This window comes from Oncorhynchus mykiss, chromosome 26 (genome assembly GCF_057628025.1).
Source record: "Oncorhynchus mykiss isolate SJ-2025 chromosome 26, ASM5762802v1, whole genome shotgun sequence".
NCBI classification, from domain to species: Eukaryota; Metazoa; Chordata; class Actinopteri; order Salmoniformes; family Salmonidae; genus Oncorhynchus; species Oncorhynchus mykiss.
The window spans coordinates 10592540-10617894 of record NC_143047.1 but is presented as its reverse complement, the minus strand read 5'-3'; the positions used below and the strand labels follow the sequence as shown (position 1 = coordinate 10617894).

At 45.0% G+C, this 25355-nt stretch overlaps 1 protein-coding gene across 1 annotated transcript in view; it reads left to right on the top strand.

The window, feature by feature from the left end:
- adamts18 (ADAM metallopeptidase with thrombospondin type 1 motif, 18) overlaps window positions 1-25355 on the top strand; it is a 68080-nt gene that overhangs the window by 34448 nt on the left and 8277 nt on the right. Inside the window, exons 7-18 of the mRNA XM_036964090.2 lie at window positions 76-226; window positions 1067-1172; window positions 2185-2322; window positions 2462-2615; window positions 3576-3671; window positions 4302-4450; window positions 13271-13443; window positions 15227-15357; window positions 15580-15703; window positions 16488-16732; window positions 23055-23175; window positions 23719-23845. Coding sequence (XP_036819985.2) covers window positions 76-226; window positions 1067-1172; window positions 2185-2322; window positions 2462-2615; window positions 3576-3671; window positions 4302-4450; window positions 13271-13443; window positions 15227-15357; window positions 15580-15703; window positions 16488-16732; window positions 23055-23175; window positions 23719-23845 — 1715 coding nt within the window. The remainder of the gene's footprint in view (window positions 1-75; window positions 227-1066; window positions 1173-2184; window positions 2323-2461; window positions 2616-3575; window positions 3672-4301; window positions 4451-13270; window positions 13444-15226; window positions 15358-15579; window positions 15704-16487; window positions 16733-23054; window positions 23176-23718; window positions 23846-25355) is intronic.

The window sequence follows — 25355 nt, the reverse complement described above, 5'->3', positions numbered from 1 at the left end:
AATCGTCAGCCTCCACAATGTCATGAATTCTCCAGTCTCCCTTTATGATCTATTTCCTCTCTGTCTCCTCCCCAGCTCGGCCTGTCCATCAACCACCACGCTGACCAGTCTCTCAACAGTTTCTGCCAGTGGCAGTCGGGCCTGATTGGGAAGCGCCACGACCATGCTGTGCTCCTCACCGGCCTGGACATCTGCTCTTGGAAGAATGAGCCATGTGACACCCTGGGTAAGGTCTCACCCCAGGGGGGATGGTGGGGGTGGGGGGTGAAGCAGGTCAGCCAGGGACCCTGTTGGAGATTAGAGCCCTTAGTCATGGTGCTGCTGGGGGATTAGACAGCACCAGAGGTCATGGGGTCACTTCCAGGGTGGGCGGGATCCTACATGCTCTGCCTGGACTCCCTCCGGCAAGGGATTTCACCTGCACTAAATACACCCTTGTCAAAACTCACAAACACACACTTACAGTATAGCCATGCATACATGAGCGCACGCACTAACACACACACATACATGCACACACCCACACACATCTTACACCCATCCCGTTCTGTCCTTCTCTTCAATAGTGTGAACGATTGGCAGCATTGTCAGATCAGTTAAAACTGAAGCATCAGCCAACTGTAATTAATTAGTCTCAATGGCCCTAAACCACAAGTATGCACTTTGGGACGTACAGTATGAGGAGCAAGCAAGGCCTTGATTTAAATATTCTCTTTGTAACACAACCCACAGCCTTCATGCTACTATACAAAGTGTTCATGCTGTCCGTGGACCAATTAAACCGTAAAGGCTGCATTTATTGCCATGTAACAGCAGTCTTGGCTCACTCTAAAAGCAGGATTTGAATTTTTGAGGTTGGCGATAGTAAAAAAAAAGAAAGAAAGTTTGTCTTGTAACACTGCCTACGGCCTTCCTTCTCCCAGAACAGTTATGTTGTCTGGCGGTTTTTGTAGATAGATATAGTAGCTTTGTATGAATACATATTTGAGCCTGATATCTCCCCGACAACACTAACTTTACACCTCTCCTCCTCTCCTTCTCCCTCTTCCTCTGCTTATCTCTGCAGGTTTTGCTCCTATAAGTGGAATGTGTAGTAAATACCGGAGCTGTACGATTAATGAAGACACAGGACTGGGCTTAGCTTTCACCATCGCTCATGAATCAGGCCACAAGTAAGTCCATCAATGCCCTCGCTATTAGCGCTAGCCATTAGCTTTACCTTCACATAGAGCAGAATAGACCCGCATATATTTTAGGCGAACAGGAGAACACCTGGTACAGGCAATGAACTTGTTACTATATAGTTGCGACGTGATGGCTTTAATTTACAGTGCCACATCAAAGAAGGAGGAGTCCATTTAAAGCAAAAAAATATGCAGACCGAAACAATAGCATTGTGCTAGCAAAGCACTTAATTTGCTCCATGACAACATGTGAAACCATATGAAGTGCCACAGGCGATGGGTATGCTCGGTTTGTGTTTACACGTTTCCATCGAGATAAGAGGCTGTTTATATTTGACATTTGAGATTTGAATTATTACGGTAAAGCCCTTTGTCTGCTTGGCACTCTCTCAACACAAACGGGAAAGAAGCTGTTCCTTCAATACGCCGAGCTGGTAACATGTCAGAATTCCTGTAATTTTCAATGGCTTAATCACGTTGGTCAAATTAATAGAAATCATTCCCAGAATTTGCACATTGTTGAGATGAAAACCACTTCCAGGCCAAATACCATTAATCACTGACAAATTGAGGAGATGTCATTTCTAAATAGATGACGTCGTCTTTCACAGACTAGTGAACCTCAGCAATGTACTGTACTGTAGGAGGGTCGACCGAAGCGTTTTTAATGCTGTATCAACACATGCCTGTTTATAACACATATGTTTCTCAACCAAAACGTGAGGCTATGTTAGAAACGTGTGACCCATCACACTCCATGGAGCGAGTTTTATAAAACTAAAATGTTTTAAGGTTACTAGGGTAAGAGTTCTGACCTGACCAGTTGAGTTCTGACCTGAGGTTGGACATTAACAGTCTCTCTTTCTCTTTTTCTCTCTCTCTCTCTCTCTCTCTCTCTCTCTCTCTCTGTCTCTCTCTCTCGCTCCGTCTCTCTCTCTCTCTCTCTCGCTCTCTCTCTCGCTCTCTCTCTCTCCTTCTTAATGATCTGTCTCTATGGCAGTTTTGGGATGATCCATGATGGAGAGGGGAATCCTTGTCGGAAAGCAGAAGGAAACATCATGTCTCCAACCCTGGCAGGAAACAACGGGGTCTTCTCCTGGTCTGCCTGCAGTCGCCAATACCTCAGCCGCTTCCTTGGGTAAGCCTTATAAATTATCCTCTGGTATGGCTGCCATGCATGTAATGATGTAGTGTGGTTCTCATGCACCTGTTTGTGTTTATTAGTCTTTAATGATAGGTCCCTGTCCTGTTCAGTGTTTCTTGGTTTTACTCCACAGAACAGCTCAAGCGTCGTGTCTGGTGGATGAGCCCAGGCAGATTGGGCAGTATAAATACCCAGAGAAGCTCCCAGGCCAGCTTTATGATGCTGACACACAGTGCAAGTGGCAGTTTGGCTCCAAGGCTAAACTGTGCAACCTGGACTTTGTCAAGGTACCTGACACTGAAAGGCACATTCGTTAGTGGGTCGCACGAAGCTGTTTGACAAGTGTGCTACTGGGATACATAGGTAGGGTTTAACCCAGTATTATCTCATTTGCATGATCTTTGTGGCACAAACCATTATATGTTCAAAACAGCCGTATTTAACCTCCAATTACAGTATTCAAAACGGGTCCAACAGACTTGAACACAACCCTAAGGGAATGGGCCTCTTTAACCTTCCACTATACTACATTCAACAAGACATGCATTGACATGCAAATCCAGCATGAATAAGGAACGGGTCAAGAAAGGGAGGTTGTGTGTGGGAAATCAACATCCACACCAGTCCATCTGTAGGATTAGTGCTCATGGTATAGGCTGAGCCATTGCATAGCCCCCATACAACCTTTTGTGTTCTCCTGAACCCCAGCCCTAAGTTTGAACCCGTCTCCTGAACCTCGACGTAGGTGACTCCACATCCTAATTAACAAGGATTTGGGATGTTTGCCTCCCTGTGTTTCTTCCCCCTGTTGGGATTCTGCAGTCGTTTCGCACGGTGCAGAGGAGAGCTAATTAGCCGCGTGCTCTGCCCTTACGGCTGGCCGTGGCACACTAGCCCAGTCAGTCTGCCGCAGAGCTAGATTAGCACGGGGGGACCAGCTCTCTCATAACCCCGGTCTCGCTAGCTGTTTGCCAGATGCAATCGGGCAGCACGCCAGCGTGGCACAGGTCCACTGCCTGGCTCCCAATGCCTCATCTCTCCATACTTACCGCTGCATTGTGGGAAGGAATAAAAGATACATGAATAGCGTGTTTCAGGGAATACAATGATTGGTTTTGACAGTTTTTTTGGAAATGGGGGGGGGGTTATTGTTTGTAACCATGGCAGTGGGGTTTTGGTGTTGTAGTGTTCTGATGAGGGGAGGCAGATGCTGGACTCACTGTTTGGTATGTCTGGTCACTCGGCAGGACATCTGTAAGTCACTGTGGTGCCACAGGACAGGTCACCGGTGTGAGACCAAGTTCATGCCCGCCGCCGAGGGCACCAGCTGTGGGACTGACCTGGTAAGTGTACCATCTGTTTCCATGGCAATGTTGCCCATCGTGAACGGGATGGAAGGAGACAGGGATTTCCATCTATCAGTATCACTCAATGTAACACGCGTTTTAACACACATAGACGTAAAAACACACACAGGGACGCGTACACAAATGCCCAAGGTACAAGCACCAGCACAAAAGACAGGTTCCCTCACAAATCCACATATGCACACACCTGCAGGAGCGTTTTGTGCATTGTTAAATGTCCCCTAAGAACACAAGGCTCCTATTCTTTTTCCGCAGTGAAAGATGATAGTGGGAGAGAGAGAAAGGTGGTGATGTGTGTGAGTGTGTGGTTTGGCTCAGATAGGCCTAGGTCTCCAGGTGTGGTGCTGGGCATTCACCCAAACCAGGAACCTCAGCGTTGGGGCAAGCCAAAGATCCTACCACCGATACTAACTCAACATTTTCATTTTTTTTCTCCCCATCCCGCCCTCATCCTCCCCCTCATCTCTCTCTCGCTCTCTCTCTCTCTCTCTCTCTCTCTCTCCCTCTCTTTCTTTATATGTATCTTTATCCCTCTCTCATTCTCTCTCTATCTCTCTCTCTCTCACTCTCTCTCTCTCTCGCAATCTCTCTCTCCTCTTTCAACAGTGGTGTCGGCGAGGCCAGTGTGTGAAGTATGGTGACCACGGTCCGAGAGCTGTCAACGGTCAGTGGTCAGGATGGTTTGAGTGGTCGGACTGTTCCAGGACCTGTGGGGGAGGGGTTATGTACCGGGAGCGATCCTGCACCAGCCCCAGGTACAGTACTGTTAGCCATACTAGGGGGTCAGGAGAGGTCATAAGAGTTCACTGCTAATTTAGAATCTCACTCTGGGCTATTTGAATGCATAGCCTACTAAGGGAGAGTGGTATCCCTCTGTCACGTGAAATATAGTATTATTTTTAACAAATATATCTACATATATTTCAGGATGTTGTGTAGCCCTGAAAATAATTAGAATTCAGGTAAAAATGACAGTTTTTGAAAACCTAGCTTGTCCCAAAAAAGTGTTATCTTAGCAGAACTACAGGGTAAGTTAAGCCGTCTACAAATTAACATAGGCTAGGCCCTGTTGTTACCTCATATCCCAGTGATAATGCCTTGCATTACTACGCCTGTGACGGAAATAGAAACATTTGCTCAACTTTCCCTTGGCTCGACTATTGGCTCAACAACTTACCCCATTTTGACAATATTAGCCCACACAGCTACAAGGATGCACTTTCATGCTAGGTTTAGGACCTCATATTCACACTTATAGAGACCCCAACTGGTGTACAAAACAGTCTTAAAAATATCTACTTGAAACGTCTAACACACTAAATTAATTTGACTTGGGGAAAATCACGTTTTTTTTTGGACCTAGCTTGCTTACCACTTTTTCCGTGACTCCATGAAATTATGTTTGGTCGAAATATTTATCGATTAATATATTTTGTGTACAAGGATGGCTCAATTTACCCCTTTAGCTCAACTTACCCCACTCTCTCCTACCATAACAAGCCTAGATTTGCACTGGGTGAACTCAACAACTCCAGGTCATACCCCAGAGAGGATTCTTACTGTGATAGTTACTTCTCCCTCTTTTGAGGAACTTTACCTTGTCTGGCAGAGGTAATGCATCCATACAAGACGGCTGGTGGATAGATGAGCTTGAGGCATGATTAGCCACATTTTACCTCAGCCGTAGCTTGTCTTCGCTAAGTCTCTACCAGCACTACCATAGAACACATGAAGAGCTCCACATACAGTGTGTCTGCTCTGTGCAAACAGAACAGGGTTGGATTTGGACAGGTGAACGTGGCCTTCCTCCCAGTCAGCTCCCCCTGACTTACTAACTGAGCACCTGAGAGCGTGGCCTGCCTGGCTGCCTGCCAGTTGGCTGTCAGCCCATTAAACGCTATTATCTGTCAGCCTACAAAAAGACAGCAGGCCAGATTAAAGGGTTCTCTCTCGTGCCAGTTTAACCTGCTCAGCTCACAGCGCTACACAATGCTCTGCCTCAAGCTACTCGCCCAATCTTATGACTTCCCTGGGCAACACAAACCTATTCTTCTTCAAGCATTCACAGCCGAGGCAGACACTGAACACACACACAGATGTAAATATAGAGATGTAGCACACAAATGCCCCAACACTAGATTCAATTCTCAGACTCATTTTAGCTTATGAGTTAGATCTTCTGTGCGCTATATGTCTCTTTGCTAGATTGTTCTCATAATATGTCTGGTTGATGTCAGACTTTGTGTGCTTGTTGCATGGTACTCCCACTAGTAGTCACATTGATGTGAAACCTCAAGTAGAGCCAGATTGCATCTGACCTTTGGCTTCTGGATTAATTTGAGATTTACAAGTCCCCCTGAGGGCAGGTTTGGCTTCGGAGGGCTTGGCTGCTTCAGAAAAGGACAAGGAGCTGAAAGAAGGAGGGCCTTTATTGATGGACAGGTGGCTTAGATATCTTAGCATCTGGCTTGTTCTCAGGTTTGTGTCTTGCAGGATGGGATGTAATCATGCCTATTGGATAACATCCAGGCACTCAACCACTTTGATTGCATCAAGGATAGACTTTTAACTCAAACCTTTCGAGTGTGTTGAGAACACTGATTTCTCTGTTCTGTAATTCTGATGAATAAGACGATCTGTTAGCCACACCAATTAGACTATGATCGAGAAATGTAATTTAACAAGACTATGATTTAGAAATGTAATGGCAGATAGGATTTCCAGGACAGTTTAGTGTGTATGTGTGTGTGTGTTTGTGTGTGAGTCTGATGGTGTAAGCCCAGGTGTTTCCTCCCAGCAGTTGCAGCAGGTTGATGGAGGATATCTCCTCTCAGCACAGGCAGGATAGGGTAACCTTCCCAGGCACAGGTGTCCCTATGCTGTCCCTGTGTGGAAACTATCTGGCTTGGGAAGTCCACCTTACCTTCCTCACTTACATACGTACGTGTCTCTTTTCTTTAATAGCGTAACGTCTCAATGGGTTTTACTGTTACCTCAAATAAATACATGCAGACAAAGCAACAAAAAAATGTATCTAAAAATCCCACATGCTATCAGGAGGGAAACCCTCAATTGGATTGGATGTAGTGCCTCAGCAGAGAATTAGAAACTACTTCTCCCTCTCCCCCAACATTCTGTCCAGTCAACAGGCTGTGTAGGAGGACTGCTGTTGGTGAGGTGCTGTCCTCTCTGCTGTACCTGATTGTTCACTTAAACCAGCCTGGACCAGCCTGGGAGAGAGAGAGAGCCAGAGGCAGACAGACCCTCATATGATGCACATTATACAGTCAGTGAATAGCATACATGGAGCTATAGAAGTATAATCCACTTTAAGAGTCATGTTGATTTTTTTTTGGGGGGGGGGGCAATAAAGAGGTATTTTTAGTAAGAAGCAGACGCTAAATCTTGGTTGATGTTGCGAATTGGGAATCATGGCGAATCATGACCTATAAATTGTCACGGGTCAGTTTACCTACAGATCCTACAGGATCCTAATTTGATTACGCTGTTTCAGGAAATGTAAAACTTGTATTGTATTTGATGTTTATATTGTAATTTGTAATTTCCATTTAAACTACAGACTGGATTTTTCCTCACGAAAAATGCATCAACCCCTACACAAATGTCAATGAATTATAATCCACATAGTAGTTTACATTTCCTCTTGCGGCAGGATTATTTTCCTGCTATAGCAAACGGGCTCAAATTAAGGTCCTACATCTGTACAGTATGGAGCAATGATATTTATGGTACTTTACTTCTTTGCTGACTACTTTGTGTTTCTGACAGTTTGTGGTCCATTACAATATTAGAATCATATATAACTCCCTTCTGAGCACAGTGTCTTCCATTTCACCACTGGACCGTTGGATCTGTTTGTCCCCTTAAATCACATTTTAGCTCTGATCCGTGAGAACAGGAGAGTGTATTTTAAGCAATCCGTCAGATTATTTTGGCAGCCCCCTCTTGGTATAATCTGTGGTTCTGAAGATGGATTACCCTCAATCTGCCCACTTGTTTTGGCTCTCAGACTGTAACATCCCCGTGTAGTTTACAGATTAGGGTCGAATATGTTCTCTCCTCAAAAACAACAGAACATGCAATGTATTATGCAATTATATTCAGCAAACATTATTTGTTTGAAGACAGTTTCAAACGTTTCATAGCTACCTAACATACATACTTTGCAGGGGTTGTAAAATAAAAAGACAATTGTAGCGAGGGAATCCCCTCTGAACACAGCAATCACCTGGCAGATCAAATACATTTACAGTCCTGATAAATATGGCAACATGGTGTTTGATGGTAAGATCCTTCATAAATTGGTGTTTGATGGTAAGATCCTTTATAAGTTGGTGTTTGATGGTAAGATCCTTTATAAGTTGGTGTTTGATGGTAAGATCCTTTATAAATTGGTGTTTGATGGTAAGATCCTTTATAAATTGGGGTTTGATGGCAAGACCCTTTATAAGCTTGCATGGGATTGGAGATGATCAGATTGCCTGTTTCACGACAGCATCTGACAGGCTCTGAAAGATGCTTTGCAAAGGTTAAAACACAGCAGTTATTGACAGCGTGTGCAGCCTGTGATGCTATCAGATTGCAGAGCCCTGGGTTAACCGCAGCCTGGTATAGGGGAGGCCCAGTAGGCCCTGAGGGGAGAGGTCAGTAGGGCTCATTGGGGGCTCCGCACCGCACAGAGGGGAGTGTGATCCAGCAGGGAGGCCCAGGTCCCAGCGGACTGGAACTGGGGAGGAAGCAGGGCAGCAAAGTAGGAGGTCGAGGGGTGGTCGCTGTGTGAGGGACAGGGAGGAGGATGAGAGAAGGGAGGACAAGGAGGGGGAAGGGAGAGAGCAGGTGATAACTAGCCAGACAGGATGACCTCTAGTCCACTGAAGTTTGGACTCGTTGCTGTCGCCGGGAGATTTATCGTCCCTCTGCGATGCTGGAGGTATAGGATCTGGTGAGAGAGAGAGAGAGAGAGTGAGAAAAAAAAAAAAAAAAGGTATAACAAGAAGTTAAACTTGGCTGGCACCCCCCCAGCTATCCCAAAAGTTTTTTTCAATCTACCGACTGGGGGTCAGATACTGTACTGCAGGGTCCCCCAACTGCCTGCCCGTGGAATGAATTTGGCCTGTGTGTGATTTTATTTGGCCACCCCAAGTTTTCTGGAAATGTCATATAGATATTTATTTTTTAAAATTGCAATTGTTTAACCTAATAGACTATAAAAACACCAGCAAGTGCTCCAAGTGATTTCATTTAAAAAAAAATCAGTTCAAAAGTATTCCCACGCATAAAATAGAGATATACAGTGCCTTGTGAAAGTATTCGGCCCCCTTGAACTTTGCGACCTTTTGCCACATTTCAGGCTTCAAACATAAATATATAAAACTGTATTTTTTTGTGAAGAATCAACAACAAGTGGGACACAATCATGAAGTGGAATTACATTTATTGGATATTTCAAACTTTTTTAACAAATCAAAAACTGAAAAATTGGGCGTGCAAAATTATTCAGCCCCTTTACTTTCAGTGCAGCAAACTCTCTCCAGAAGTTCAGTGAGGATCTCTGAATGATCGAATGTTGACCTAAATGACTAATGATGATAAATACAATCCACCTGTGTGTAATCAAGTCTCTGTATGAATGCACCTGCACTGTGATAGTCTCAGAGGTCCGTTAAAAGCGTACAGAGCATCATGAAGAACAAGGAACACACCAGGCAGGTCCGAGATACTGTCGTGAAGAAGTTTAAAGCCGGATTTGGATACAAAAACATTTCCCAAGCTTTAAACATCCCAAGGAGCACTGTGCAAGCGATAATATTGAAATGGAAGGAGTATCAGACCACTGCAAATCTACCAAGACCTGGCCGTCCCTCTAAACTTTCAGCTCATACAAGGAGAAGACTGATCAGAGATGCAGCCAAGAGGCCCATGATCACTCTGGATGAACTGCAGAGATCTACAGCTGAGATGGGAGACTCTGTCCATAGGACAACAATCAGTCGTATATTGCACAAATCTGGCCTTTATGGAAGAGTGGCAAGAAGAAAGCCATTTCTTAAAGATATCCATAAAAAGTGTCGTTTAAAGTTTGCCACAAGCCACCTGGGAGACACACCAAACATGTGGAAGAAGGTGCTCTGGTCAGATGAAACCAAAATTGAACTTTTTGGCAACAATGCAAAACGTTATGTTTGGCGTAAAAGCAACACAGCTCATCACCCTGAACACACCATACCCACTGTCAAACATGGTGGTGGCAGCATCATGGTTTGGGCCTGCTTTTCTTCAGCAGGGACAGGGAAGATGGTTAAAATTGATGGGAAGATGGATGGAGCCAAATACAGGACCATTCTGGAAGAAAACCTGATGGAGTCTGCAAAAGACCTGAGACTGGGACGGAGATTTGTCTTCCAACAAGACAATGATCCAAAACATAAAGCAAAATCTACAATGCAATGGTTCAAAAATAAACATATCCAGGTGATAGAATGACCAAGTCAAAGTCCAGACCTGAATCCAATCGAGAACTGAAAACTGCTGTTCACAAATGCTCTCCATCCAACCTCACTGAGCTTGAGCTGTTTTGCAAGGAGGAATGGGAAAAAAATTCAGTCTCTCTATGTGCAAAACTGATAGAGACATACCCCAAGCGACTTACAGCTGTAATCGCAGCAAAAGGTGGCGCTACAAAGTATTAACTTAAGGGGGCTGAAAAATTTCTGCACGCCCAATTTTTCAGTTTTTGATTTGTTAAAAAAGGTTGAAATATCCAATAAATGTCGTTCCACTTCATGATTGTGTCCCACTTGTTGTTGATTCTTCACAAAAAAATACAGTTTTATATCTTTATGTTTGAAGCCTGAAATGTGGCAAAAGGTCGCAAAGTTCAAGGGGGCCGAATACTTTCACAAGGCACTGTATGTGATCTCATAAGAATGTATGCAAGGTTTGAAATTATCATGTTTTAGTCAAATATTATATTTGTTTGGGCTTCTTGCGGTCCGTTTGCAGGCTACAAATGATTTGTAATTAAGTTCCTGTCCCCTGACTATCCACTCAAGAAAAAAGGAGCCTGCGGCTGAATGTAGTTAATGATCCTTTACTGCATCTCATCTCCCTGAATTAAACAAGTAGCACCCGAACCCCTGTTAGAACCCCGACAACGTCTGGTTGTCTGCGTCCCTCATAAGCAGTCTAACATATGGGCCTATGTGTCTCCATTCCTAAGCCTTAATAGGATCAGACTGGGAGCTCGGGCCCAGATCTCTGCACACAAAATGAGAGGTGCTCTGAAAAACAGGAGGTTGACACTGACACCTGTAATAGAGCCTGTCATTCTGGGCCTTCCTGGCAGCTCCGGGATGCACCAGAAAGAGGTTTGCCTTCCAGGTTTTCTATGTAACAATCCACTGTTATTAGCACATGATTTTCTCTGTGTAAGCTCTGCTCAGATAAGTGTTGACAGTAAAATATATTACGGAATGTGTGCCCGCTTTGATGCTGAACATCATGCACGTAACGTTTTCGCTGAGTGTGGTTTGATAGGAGTTAGTGGTATGAGATGTTTTTATAAGTCCTGTGTTGCTTTGCTGTTTAGTGTCTGGGCTGATGTTGTTTTGTTCGATTACATATTTGATCTTGGCAATGAAATCCAATAATATTTCCCAGAGTTGGTTGGCATCAGCCAGAGTTGGTTGGCATTTTAATACAGACGGTCTACTAATGCACATACAGTTGAAGTCAGAAGTGTCACGCTCTGACCTTAGAGAGCTTTTTATGTCTCTATTTTGGTTTGGTCAGGGTGTGATTTGGGGTGGGCATTCTATGTTCCTTTTTCTATGTTTTGTATTTCTTTGTTTTGGCCGGGTATGGTTCTCAATCAGGGACAGCTGACTATCGTTGTCTCTGATTGGGAACCATACTTAGGTAGCTTTTCCCCACCTATGTGTTGTGGGTAGTTATTTTCTGTTTAATGTTTTCTGCACATGACAGGACTGTTTCGTTTATTCTTTTTGTTATAGTGTTCAGTTTAAATAAAAAGCATGAACACTTACCACGCTGTGTCTTTGTACCCATGTGCAGTTGCAAACTGTAGTCTGGCTTTTTTTATGGCAGTTTTGGAGCAGTGGCTTCTTCATTGCTGAGCGGCCTTTCAGGTTATGTCGATATAGGACTTGTTTTTACTGTGGATATATCTTCACAAGGTCCTTTGCTGTTGTTCTGGGATTGATTTGCACTTTTCGCACCAAAGTACGTTCATCAAGAGAGACAGAACACGTCTCCTTACTGAGCGGTAGGACGGCTGCGTGGTCCCATGTATTGTTTATACAGATGAACGTGGTACCTTCAGGCATTTGGAAATTGCTCCCAAGATTGAACCAGACCTGTGGAGGTCTACACTTTTTTTTAACGAGGTCTTGGCTGATTTCTTTAGATTTTCCCATGATGTCAAACGAGTTTGAAGGTAGGCCTTGAAATACAGGTACACCTCCAATTGACTCAAATTATGTCAATTAGGCTATCAGGAGCTTCTAAAGCAATGACATTTTCGGAAATTTTCAAAGCTGTTTAAAGCCAGTCAACTTAGTGTATGTAAACTTCTGACCCACTGGAATTGTGATACAGCGAATTTTTAGTGAAATAATCTGTCTGTAAACAATTGTTGGAAAAATTACTTGTGTCATGCTCAAATTAGATGTCCTAACCGACTTGCCAAAACTATAGTTTGTTTATAACAAGACATTTGTGGAGTGGTTGAAAAACGAGTTTTAATGACTCAAAAAAACTTCCCGACTTCAACTGTTTGTCTACCCAGGGCTTTTGAAATTAAGACATATTAATCACTTGATTGAATCATGGAAGACTTTCCTTCTCATTTAACAACACACTGTTCCCCATGTGTAAAAACACAAGCACACATACAAACACCAACGCCCACACATTCACTTAGCTGGAAATGAATGCTGGCTCTGCTCCAGCAGGAAGAGCCTAACGGAGATTCATTTGCTTTGAGGTTAGGCAGTGGAATCCTGCCCAAGAAGTGCACTGCTCCACTTTAAAACAGCCTATCAGGCTCACAACAGGGAAACCGGAGGAGGTTGGTGACACCTTAATTGGGGAGGACGGGCTCGTGGTAATGGCTGGAGGGGAATGAGTGGAATGGTATCAAATCCATGATGCCATTCCATTTGCTCCGTTCCAGCCATTATTATGAGCCAACCTCCCCCTCAGCAGCCTCCGCTGTTAGGTTGTTTCTAAGAACAGAGGTCTTTTCTATTAATGTGGCTGAGTGGAGATACTTGTGGCTGCTGTCTTCACAGGGGTGGTTGGGAACCTGGATGAAAACCCAATAACCTGATTTGTAGTGTTGTTTTGAGGCTGCCATTGTATACTTGGTCTTGACTTGATCTTGCTGAGTCTTAAATGTGATTTATTTCATTCTGCTTTGAAACTGTCAATACAGGGCCCTAGAAATGTTGGCTTGAGTCCCTTCTCCCCATGCCTGCCCTAACCTATGTCACATCTGTGTCGGGTCTACATGTGTTAATTTTGTGTTGCTTTAGGCCACAACACAACGGGAAGTTTTGCCAGGGCTCCGCTCGTCTCAACCAGCTCTGTAACACAAAGCCGTGCCAGCCAAGCGGAGTGGACTTCCGTGCCCAGCAGTGTGCTGAGTACAACAGCAAACCCTTCAGGGGATGGTACTACAAATGGAAGCCCTACACCAAGGTGGAAGGTATGGCAGCTATTTGTTCAATTCCCCCTGTAATTAGGAACAGGGTAAATGTTGAATGAGCCAATAGAGTACATCTAGAATGCACCTTTCAGTCAGCTTTTATAGATTCGCCGTACCCCCGAGAGGGACATTTTATAGATTCGCCGTACCCCCGAGAGGGACATTTTATAGATTCGCCGTACCCCCGAGAGGGACATTTTACAGATTCGCCGTACCCCCGAGAGGGACATTTTACAGATTCGCCGTACCCCCGAGAGGGACATTTTACAGGAAGTCCAAGAGTACGAAAGCGACTTTATAAACCGAGAGAAGAAAACGCAGTCGAGTTAAATACAGTGTTTGTTAAAAGTGCATTTAATTAACATTGCAGGTGGATCAGATCTTTATGTCCTGTTTATTCTTGTAAAACTCTCAAATGTTGCTATATGTTGGATGACTTTGCAAATCTTTTTGAAATCTTTTGTGATTAACCTTGTTTACTAATTTGAATGCTGAAGCCACAAATGTGCCTCGTGTGCACCATGTCAATGCGTCAGTCTACTCATGCACGAGAGTGCTGTAACTTGTGAGTCTAAACTACATGGGAAACATGTAGCCACCCGCTCTCTCTCAGGGAGAAAGAATATATTATAAAGGAAGCCCTTAAGGCAGGTTTTACCTGTGTCTACCACATACATACTGTATGAGTGAGAGAGACGGAGGGAGAGAGTGAGAGAGATAAAGAGAGAGAGAGAGTTTGCCTGTCACCCCATTACCTTTGCGATACCTCTGATTTATGAAGATGCAAGCAGCAGATCCTGAAAAGCCTCTTGGGTGAACGGTCGCCTCCGTTAATTAAAGGCTGATTGTAAGTGTGCTTCCACACCGCTCTCCCTGCTCTCTCTCTCTCCCTGTGGAGGGACTCTCCCTAAGGCCATGCCTGACCTGTCTGACCTGGGCATCTTTTCAGCGGACAAGCCGAGGTACCAGGAGGTAAAGACAGTCTTACCCTGGTCTAACTGGGCTCTAAGCACCAGATCCAATACGCTTTATGAAATCCAAGTGCCTTGGCCTACAGATGTGAATTACTAACATGGAATGTCAAATAGAAATCCATAAGATGCTTCTGGAATGCATTCAGGGGTTCACATCCTCAGCAATGTAAGAGATTGGCATTAAGAAAAGATGGAAGGAATCTGAATAGCCAGAGACAGTCTAAAAACTGACGCTGGTCAGATAACGATGCCCCTGTGTCCCCAGGCTGTCATGCTGTTGGTAACACCCCTGTCATTAGACTGTTACTGTGTGTTGTACAGTAGAACCCGGAACCCATGTCTGGGAGCTGTGTGTGAGGTTTGTGGAGAAGCTGCCCTCTCTGCATTCCCTGTTTCATGGGCCCATTTTGTAACAGCCTTTCAGGTAACCTGTGAGTATGTGAATTGTGCCAGAGGTCTGCTACTCCTTCAGTCCCCAGAGGTTCCGTACATTGCGCTGCAGTGGACATGCACCATTAACACAATAGAACTCTGTATACGTTCTTCACCAGTACTCCATCGATTGGCTCTTATCTTGCCTCATCAATTGGCGAGTGCGGCTCCTTCATTACCACAGCCCTGTCCTAATCCCCACATTGAAATATGGCGTGTACCAGTGACAAAGAGAGAGGCGATGAGGAGGTTTGTGCTCTCTATACAGTCCTAGAGACTCACACCTGGGAAGGAGGAATTGGTTAATGCACAGGTGCAGGATTACGTCCATGATTTTGTTTATAACACATGTTAAATCTTCTCTATGTCCTCTGTAGCTGAGGATATCTGCAAGCTGTACTGCATCGCTGAGGACTTTGCCTTCTTCTTTGCCATGGCCAGCAAAGTCAAGGACGGGACATCCTGCTCAGACCACAGAGGTGACGTGTGCATCGAAGGAGCCTGTGAGGTAAACGGCAGATTTGCGGAACGTGATGTACTGTACTGCAACACATCAACTACTGTTCCGAGACCGTCATTGAAAAATAAGAATTTGTTCTTTAACAGACTTGCCTAGTTAAATAAAGGTCAAATAAAAAACAAAACTACATCTAAGTCAACTGGATGTGATATAGGACACAGGGTGCCGTCTGTGTTCTCTGAGTTCCTTCTGTTTACTTCCATCCTGCAGCCGGTGGGTTGTGACCAGGTCCTGGGCTCTAAGGCAACTCTGGATGCCTGTGGAGTTTGTAGAGGGGATAACTCCACCTGCAAGTTCTTCAAAGGCCAGTACGTCCTCCAGCACAGAGCTAACGGTACGTCAAGCGAGAAAACTGACGGGTCAATTTGAATCGGTGGGTGAGAGGGGGAGCTCTGTTGTAGAACAGTTCTGGCACAGTGTTATCGGGGCAGAGTTATCTGAACATGACAGGGTGAATTCTCTAGCAGATGCCACTGTTGGGGAGACATTATCTTCCTCCAGACCTCATACTATACTCTCACAACTGGCTAAAAGCAACCTTTCCAGATCACTGTGTGTGGCCCTTTAAGGGTCCAATAGACAAAGCTTTGTGACTGAACCGAAAAGTGACCGCTTGACAGACCTAGATGTTGGGTCATGGAGCACAGGCTGGGGTTGCTACTAATATAGTGGAAAGTTATTTATGTGGCAGCTTGCATGCGTCGTTACACCAGGGCAGCTGTGTACTGCAGAGAGTTATAATGGTTTATGCTGTCTCAGTGAATTAAGCTTACCGTCTCACCTCTTTACTGAAAACATGGCACCATATGATCATGTTAAAAAAACACTTTGTAATTCAATGCACAACGGTAAGATTAAAACCAGGGAAAGTTTTTCGTTTGAAGGTTTTTTTTGCACTGGTAATCTACTTTTTTTGTGTTTGGTCTTGATGAGAATTCATCCCAATAAAATACTTGAATATACCCATGACAGTCTGTTGCTTGTATAGGATTATTATACAAATTGTGCTCTGTGTTTCCACTGTAATGTGTATTGCCATGTTGAAAAAAATATGAATCTCTAATAAATCAATTTCCTGACTCTCAGATGGTAAATGAGCTCTTTTTCTCCCTGTTCAGAATACTACGCCATGGTGACCATCCCACCTGGAGCACGGAGCATCCATGTTCAGGAGATGGAGATCTCCACCAGCTACCTGGCTGTACGCACCCTGAAGAGGAAGTACTATCTGACAGGGGACTGGACGGTGGACTGGCCTGGAAAGTTCCAGTTCGGTGGGACGGTGTTTGACTATCAGCGCTCTTTCAACCGCCCAGAGAGCCTGTACGCGGCCGGACCCACTAATGAGACCCTGGTCTTTGAAGTAAGCTGCCCCTCCGTCCCCGTCTGCCTTGACGTCCGTTAGCGAATTAGCGGTGACAGGGCCTTGGCACAGCGCTCGGACGCTCACTCAGATGAAAACAAGGCCGGGCTGTAGTGCAGGGTGGGCGGGAAAAAAATAGAAAACTCCCAATAACAACGAGTGGTACATCGGAGTAACGCTACTGTTCAGGATTAATTGTGTCCTGATTCTGATGTCGTCGGGGCTTTCATCTCCAAAATCAAGAGGTCTGGGGTTCAAACAGCTCGCCATGCGCTTTGAACTTCCAGAATCGTGCACTTCATGCAAAAGAAGAAACCAAATCGGCACATTCCGCAAGATTTATCTGAAACTAGGCCGGCGGCTTTAACTTCAATAGAGTAGCGGGTAGAGGTGTCAGGCATCTCAAAGCGCTGGCCAACAGACAGACAGAGAGAGAGAGAGAGAGAGAGAGAGAGAGAGAGAGAGAAAAAAGGGGGTCCATTAGGCTAAACGGGCTATCATGCTTCCATATTCCATCCAGGTCAAAGCGGACCCCTCACCTTATGTGTCACAGGCCCTAGTATGTGATCCTATGCTGTAGTATTTTCCTTTTAAAACATGCTGTTAATAAAGATGTAGAATTAGCAGCTGGTTGGACACAGACACTGCACAGTTTGCACACGCTCGGCAAATTCTTATGTATTATCTTTGTCTGTCAGAGCAGAGGCCTAAGCTCTGAGGTAAAAGCGAGCCATTACTTGTCGTCGCACATTGCTGCAACTGATGGTCGAAAAGAATAGAAATTTAGATCCTGACAGCTGAATGTCATTGATTGTCCTTGGTGAATAAGTGACTCTCAAGGTTGGTCATGCTTTAGTTTGTATATTTAAGGGTTAGGGTGTTGAGAGGTAGAGGATATATTCCCCAGATAGCTATGTAAACAGTGGCAAGCTTTTTTCACATGCCCTTTGAACTTAGAAACAGAGGGGGAAAACCAGGTGAGTTTAGAAAGTTTGGTTTGTTATCTATCCACCAAAGGCAAGGTGAAAGTCATGTAAAAGCTAGTTTGGACAAAGCCCTCGGCCATCGGGCTACCTGTGAACTGAGAGCTGAAGTTTAAACGGTGCCTATAAATATACGAGAAATGCCATAGTGAAATCTCTGGAATGCCTTTTAGTAATTTTTGTCATTTTGCAGAAAGCGGGGATTTGACCATGTAGTTCCAATGTAGACATGTGTTTTTGTTAGCTTTACATCACCACACACAGTTGAACTGACCTGATTTGATCGACTTTAAAGTGCTTAGTGCTCCATTCTCAGCGTGGTAACAGCATGCTGCTCTCTGCACTGACTTGGTTTTCTCCCATGAAGCCTGAGAGTCATGTGTCCACTAGCAGGGTTAGCAGTAGCAGGTCGCTGATCTGCAAATGAGAGGACATTAATCTCTCTAAGTATGTTCCGTAATTACAAAAAGAAGAGAGAGGGACACAGATTAAAAGATTAAAATAATTCTGCAATTGAACTGTATAGATCTGGAAAGCTTGGGTCAGGGCACTGAGAGAGAGACTTAAATACGTTCCAAATTAGAAACGCAACAGAAGGGGAAGGAGACTGATTTCCACTGAGCCTGGCAGATATTTTATGCTGTCGTGGAAAACTAGAACATTATTGAATGTTCTGAGACCCTGACTCAGCTAGAAACAATTTATGAAAACAAATGTTGAAGAGTGGTGAGGGTAAACTCTGACAGTGTTCATGTATATAGCCTAATCAGACAGGAGAATGGAAGGAGAAAGGCGGAGAGAAACGAGACATAACATATGGTGAGCTCTAGGGATGTTATTTGAAATAGAATAGGGCTTATTCTCTGTATTCACATTCTTGTGGCAAAGTGTTCGGTGGGGTCACGCCAGTCGAGAGCAGAGGATTGTGGACCTGGGCAGCAGGCAGGCAGCAGGTGATGCTGGGGAGTTGTAGCCATGTCTGCCACACTGTAATTCATCATCATTTTCCCCTTAGCCTAATGAGAGCTACAGTGAAATGAATAATATACCCTGGGACAAAGTATTAATGATTATTTTCATAGGCATTAATCTACTCTAATTATGTGAGAATGGAAAATTGAGATGTTGTTAGATTGTTGGTTTTTGTCTGTTTGAAACCACTGTGGCATATCAGAGAGCAGTCAAGCACCGCATTTTTCTACGGCTGGCCATGCTTTCCACCTGGCTACCCCTGCCAACAGTTCTGCACCCCCTACAGCAACTTGCCCAAGCCTCCCCACTTCTCCTTCACCCAGATCCAGATAGCTGATGTTCTGAAGGAGCTGCAAAATCTGGACCCCTAAAATTCAGCTGGGCTAGACAATCTGGACCCTCTCTTTCTAAAATTATCCGCCGCAATCGTTGCAACCCCTATTACTAGCCTGTTCAACCTCTCTTTCGTGTCTTTTGAGATCCCTAAAGATAGGAAAGCTGCCTCTTCGAAGGGGGAGACACTCTAGACCCAAACTGTTACAGACCTACATCTATCATACCCTGCCTTTCTAAAGTCTTTGAATGCCAAGTTAATTAATTTTGTAACTAGGGGGCAGTATTTACATCTTTGGATAAAAAAACGTTCCCGTTTTAAACGGGATATTTTGTCACGACAAGATGCTCGACTATGCATATAATTGACAGCTTTGGATAGAAAACACTCTAACGTTTCCAAAACTGCAAAGATATTGTCTGTGAGTGCAACAGAACTGATGTTACAGGCGAAACCCAGACAAAAATCCAATCAGGAAGTGCCCCATATTTTGAAAGCGCTGCATGCCAATGACTCCTTATATGGCTGTGAATGGGCTACGAATGAGCTTACGTTTTCTACGTATTCCCCAAGGTGTCTACAGCATTGTGAGGTCTTTTTACTCATTTATGTTCAAGAATAGCCGTAAGGGACCACATTGAGCAAGTGGTCACATGATGGCTCCCACAGAAAATCTTGCGTAAAGTACTGAGGTAGCCATTATTCCAATCGCTTCTAATAAGAAACCAATTGTCCCGACGGATATATTATCGAATAGATAAGTGAAAAACACCCTGAGGATTGATTCTAAACAACGTTTGCCATGTTTCTGTCGATATTATGGAGCTAATTTGGAAAAAAGTTTGGCGTTGTAGTGACCGCATTTTCTGGTCGATTTCTCAGCCAAACGTGAAGAACAAACGGGAGCTATTTCGCCTACAAAAATAATATTTTTGGAAAAAAGGAACACTTGCTATCTAACTGGGAGTCTCCTGAGTGAAAACATCCGAAGTTCTTCAAAGGTAAATGATTTAATTTGATTACTTTTCTTATTTTCGTGAAAATGTTGCCTGCTGCCGGCAGGGCATAATGCTATGCTAAGCTATAATAAACTTACACAAATGCTTGTCTAGCGTTGGCTGTAAAGCATATTTTGAAAATCTGAGATGACAGTGTGATTAATAAAATGCTAAGCTGTGTCTCAATATATTTCATTTGTGATTTTCATGAATAGGAACATTTTCTAGGGATATTTATGTCCGCTGCTTAATGCTAATTATTTTGAGGCGATGATTACGCTCCCACATGCGGGATGGGTAGTATCAAGAAGATTAACAAACAGATCACCGACCATTTAGAATCCCACCATACCTTCTCCACTATCCCACCGTACCTCTGGTTTCCGAGCTGGTCATGGGTGCACCTCAGCCACGTTCAAGGTGTGAAATGATATCATAACCGCCATCGATAAAAGATAGTACTGTGCAGCCGTCTTCATCGACCTGGCTAAGGCTTTCGACTCTGTCAATCACTGCACTCTTAACGGCAGACTCAACAGCTTTGGTTTCTCAAATGACTTCCACGCCTGGTTCAGCAACTACTTATCAGATAGAGTTCAGTGTGTCAAATCGGAGGGCCTGTTGTTCGGACCTCTGGCAGTCTCTATGGGGGTGCCACAGGGTTAGATTCTCGGGCCGACTCTTTTCTCTGTATATATCAATGATGTCGCTCTTGCTGCTGATGATTCTCTGATCCACCTCTATGCAGATGACTCCATTCTGTATACTTCTGGCCCTTCTATGCACACTGTTAACAAACCTCCAGACGAGCTTCAATGCCATACAACACAACTTCCGTGGCCTCCAACTGCTATTAAATGCAAGTAAAACTTAATGCATGCTCTTCAACCGATCGCTGTCCGCACCCACCAACCCATCTAGCATCACTACTCTGGATGGTTATGACATAGAATATGTGGACAACTACAAATACCTAGGTGTCTGGTTAGACTGTAAACTGTGAACTCTCCTTCCAGACTCACCCGTCGCACATCTCCAATCCAAAATTAAATCTAGAATCGGCTTCCTATTCCACAACAAAGCCTCCTTCGCTCATGCTGCTAAACATACCCTCGTAAAACTGACTATCCTACCGATCCTTGACTTCGGCGATGTCATTTACAAAATAGCCTCCAACACTCTACTCAGCAAATTAGATGTAGTCTATCACAGTGCGATCCATTTTGTCACCAAAGCCCCATATACTATCCACCACTGCGACCTATATCCTCTTGTTGGCTGGCCCACGCTTCATATTCATCGCCAAACTCACTGGCTCCAGGTCATCTATAAGTCTTTGCTAGGTAAAACCCCGCCTTATCTCAACTCACTGGTCACCATAGCAACACCCACCCGTAGCACACGCTCCAGCAGGTATATTTCACTGGTCATCCCCAGAGCCAACTCCTCTTTTGGCCGCCTCTCCTTCCAGTTCTCTGCTGCCAATGACTGGAACGAATTCCAAAAATCACTGAAGCTGGAGACTTATATCTCCCTCACTAACTTTAAGCATCAGCTGTCAGAGCAGCTTACCTAGCATTGCACCTGTACACAGCCCATCTGTAAATAGCCCACCCAACTACCTCATCCCCATATTGTTACTTATTTTTTTGCTCCTTTGCACCCCAGTATCTCTACTTACATCATCTTCTGCACATCTATCACTCCAGTGTTAATGCAAAATTATTTCACCACTATGGCCAATTATTGCCTTACCTCCCTAATCCTACTTCATTTGCACACACTGTATATAGATTTTTCTATTGTGTCATTGGCTGTACGTTTGTTTATCCCATGTGCAACTCTGTGTTGTTTGTGTCGCACTGCTTTGCTTTATCTTGGCCAGATCGCAGTTGTAAATGAGAACTTGTTCTCAACTGGCCTACCTGGCTAAATTAAAGTGAAATAAAAAATATCAATAAAAAAACTGTGAATTTGGTTGAGGCTTGGATGTAGGTGGAGGTGGGGAGAGGGCAGTTAGGGCTGTGGACTTTCACAGGCAGGCAGGATCAGGGAGGGCTGTCTCATATTGTGTCTGATGTCAGGTGGCTTTCTGTGCTCCAGATGGACAGGGGAGCCACCGGGGCCACGTTCTGGAACTTGTGTTTGCCGTGCCTGATGTAAATTTGGACCGGCCGTGGACATGCTAGCGTGAAGGGTCCAATGGCATAGCTCCAGGGCAACATAGTTAGCCTGGAAGCTCTGGGGGTCAGCTTAACTGTAACGATGTGCGCTGAGAGTCGGGAAGTAAGTTCAGGGAGTGAGTGCTTTAATAAATAAACACAATTTAAAACAAAAACAAGAAACACGAACAACGCACAGAAACAGAACTCGACATTCTATTACTGGGTCACATACAAAACAACATTTGAGACAAATGTTAGCATTTTGATATGAGAAACACTTACTTGTCACAGGTAAATAATTTGCTATTTGCTTGCATATGCCTAAATATATTAAGTCAGTGTCACTGCTGGTCATTGTCAACAAATCCCTCAGTTTGGTTTGAATATTGTCCCCAAAAAGTTTTGGCCAAGTCTATGGAGAACAAAGCAGCCCTTCATTTTGAGAGCTTTCCACTCCATTAGAAGCAACCCCAGCCTGTGCTCCATGACCCAACATCTAGGTCTGCCAAGTGGTCACTTTTCGGTTCAGTCACAGAGCTTTGTCTATCGGACCCTCACAAGGGCCACACACAGACACACACATACAAAGACACACACACACACACACACACACACACACACACACACACACACACACACACACACAGTTCCACAACGCCATTGTCACCAAGTCACCAGTTTCCTGCCACTTCACTTGTCTTAGTGTTTCATTGTCATTCTCTATGGTCCATTGCTTGGAACCACTTCAGGGTATGCTTAGACTTGTCTGTTTTGGCAGGGGAGGGGAATGACTGCTAACCACACTTGTCAAGGTGCTAAGACGGATCCATTACCTCACTGTCATATCCCCCCTCTCTCCCTCTCCCTCAGATCCTGCTGCAGGGTAAGAACCCAGGTGTGGTGTGGGAGTACACCTTGCCTCGCAGTGAGAGGAAACCCAACTACACATGGGGAGTGGTTCGCTCCGACTGCTCTGCCCCGTGTGCTGGAGGTGAGCCTTGGATGAGAGAAGTGTGTGTGTGTGTGTGTGTGTGTGTGTGTGTGTGTGTGTGTGTGTGTGTGTGTGTGTGTGTGTGCGTGTGGTACATTGGGGTGGCAGGAAGTGCGTTCTGGCTTATCAAAAGCATCTTTGTAAGCGGCAGTGAAAAGGTTGCACGGTCTCCCTTGGTCCTTTTACAGACCTCCCTGAGTACTCTGTCCTATTCACTCATCAATGTATGTCAGCAAATGTGTGTGTGTTGTTATATGTGAGCCTGGATCAGTGGCTCGCTTACTCCATTCACTTTATCCCAGTAGGGAGGGTGACAGCAGACAGAGAGCTCTAGACAAGCTTAGAGCAGAGATCGCTATCTGCACCCTGTCACTATTTCGTTCATACTTTACTTTAGTTGTCAAGCCCTCCCGTGTTGCCCAGACGGGAGAAGAGAGTGGGCTTTGTGTGACCTTTTCAGTGGTTGTAAAACACAAGGAAAACTGATAAGAATGATGTCTTTCTGCCTCGCTCTCTTTCTCTCTCTCTTTTTCTCCCTTTCAGGTCAGATCTCAACAAAGGCCATCTGTTTTCAAGATCAGCGGACCCAAGTCAACTCGACACAGTGCAACCCTCAGACCAGACCAGTGCTCAGCTCTCACCTGTGCAACACGCAGCCCTGCCCAGCCTAGTAATTAACTCTCTCTTTCTCTCTCTTTCTGTCTGTCTGTCTTGTCTGTCTTGTCTGTCTTGTCTGTCTTGTCTGTCTTGTCTGTCCTGTCTCTGTCTGCCTGTCTGCCTGTCTCTATTTCTCTGTCTCTCTCTCCCTCTTTCTGACAGACTCATACCACAACCTCAGCCTACTTTCTGTGCAGTAGTTCCACTGGCGAGCTGCTGTGGCTTGGGTCTGGGATGCTGGTGTGGTCTCTTTACTGTGGGCAGGGACTACTCAGCCTTCTTTCCCTGTCGCGTCCTGCTGGAGAGCCCCGTACGTTCCCTACCCAAGGCTCCGGCTCCCAAACCAAACAGGATTAACATACCCTCCAGACAGGGGCAGGCCCGGCCTGCTATTCCCAGCGCTGGCCCCTGCTCAAAGCCACAGCTTCTAGGCCGCGGAGAGCTGCCCCATCCCCCCACTCATGCTCAGTTTCACTCTGCCTGGCCATCTGAGGACCGCTCGCACCGATAAGGTTCAGCTCAGAGACAGCTCTGAAAGAAGATCACCGCAGCCTCTCGCTTCTCCTCAATGGCCGGTCTTCGCCACCGGAGAGAAAGAAGGAAGATGCTAGAAAAAGCCAGACAGAGATCACAGACGAATTTAGTAGCCCATTATTAACGACTGTCTGCTAAATTGGGATAGTCAACAATTTTCTACAACCACGACAGACCAGTAAAAGTAATTTCCAGACACTTACTGGGCACCAGCAATCCTTTCAGACATTTTGGTTGGTCTCATCCTTCGGGGAATTTATTTCACACACCAGCCATTTTCTTCAGTCACTGGATACTATTCTCAACTTTGCAAATTGGCATATTGAATGGACTTCACTTTGAGCTCTGCTCCAGTGACAATCCATTCAGCTCCTATGGGACTGGCTCAGTCCATTCAGCTCCTATGGGACTGGCTCAGTCCATTCAGCTCCTATGGGACTGGCTCAGTCCATTCAGCTCCTATGGGACTGGCTCAGTCCATTCAGCTCCTATGGGACTGGCTCAGTCCATTCAGCTCCTATGGGACTGGCTCAGTCCATTCAGCTCCTATGGGACTGGCTCAGTCCATTCAGCTCCTATGGGACTGGCTCGATTTACGATGCTCCTGCATCAAAAGGAACAGCCATGAACCCGTCAGTAGAGAGACTCTTTGAGCCCGACACACTGACAAAGAGATGAGAAACGCCTTCTCTCTCTCCACCCGCCTGTCATCCTCTCCTCGTTGTTGTCTGCCTGTGTTGTCTGAAGTCCCACCCCCACATTCACGTTACAGTACAGCGTATATGAGTGATGGTGGGTGAGGTGGAAATCAGGACCATATGACATCCTTAAAGAAACAATAGTAACCCGTGCAGCTTTCCCTGTCCAAACCCGTGCAGCTTTCCCTGTCCTTGACAAATCGTTCAATAACAGTGGGTGATTGTAAAACAACTCTAAGCCTGCTGGGAGTCAGTGAGCGCCTTTGCTGTGTGTGTTGTTGTGTGAGTACG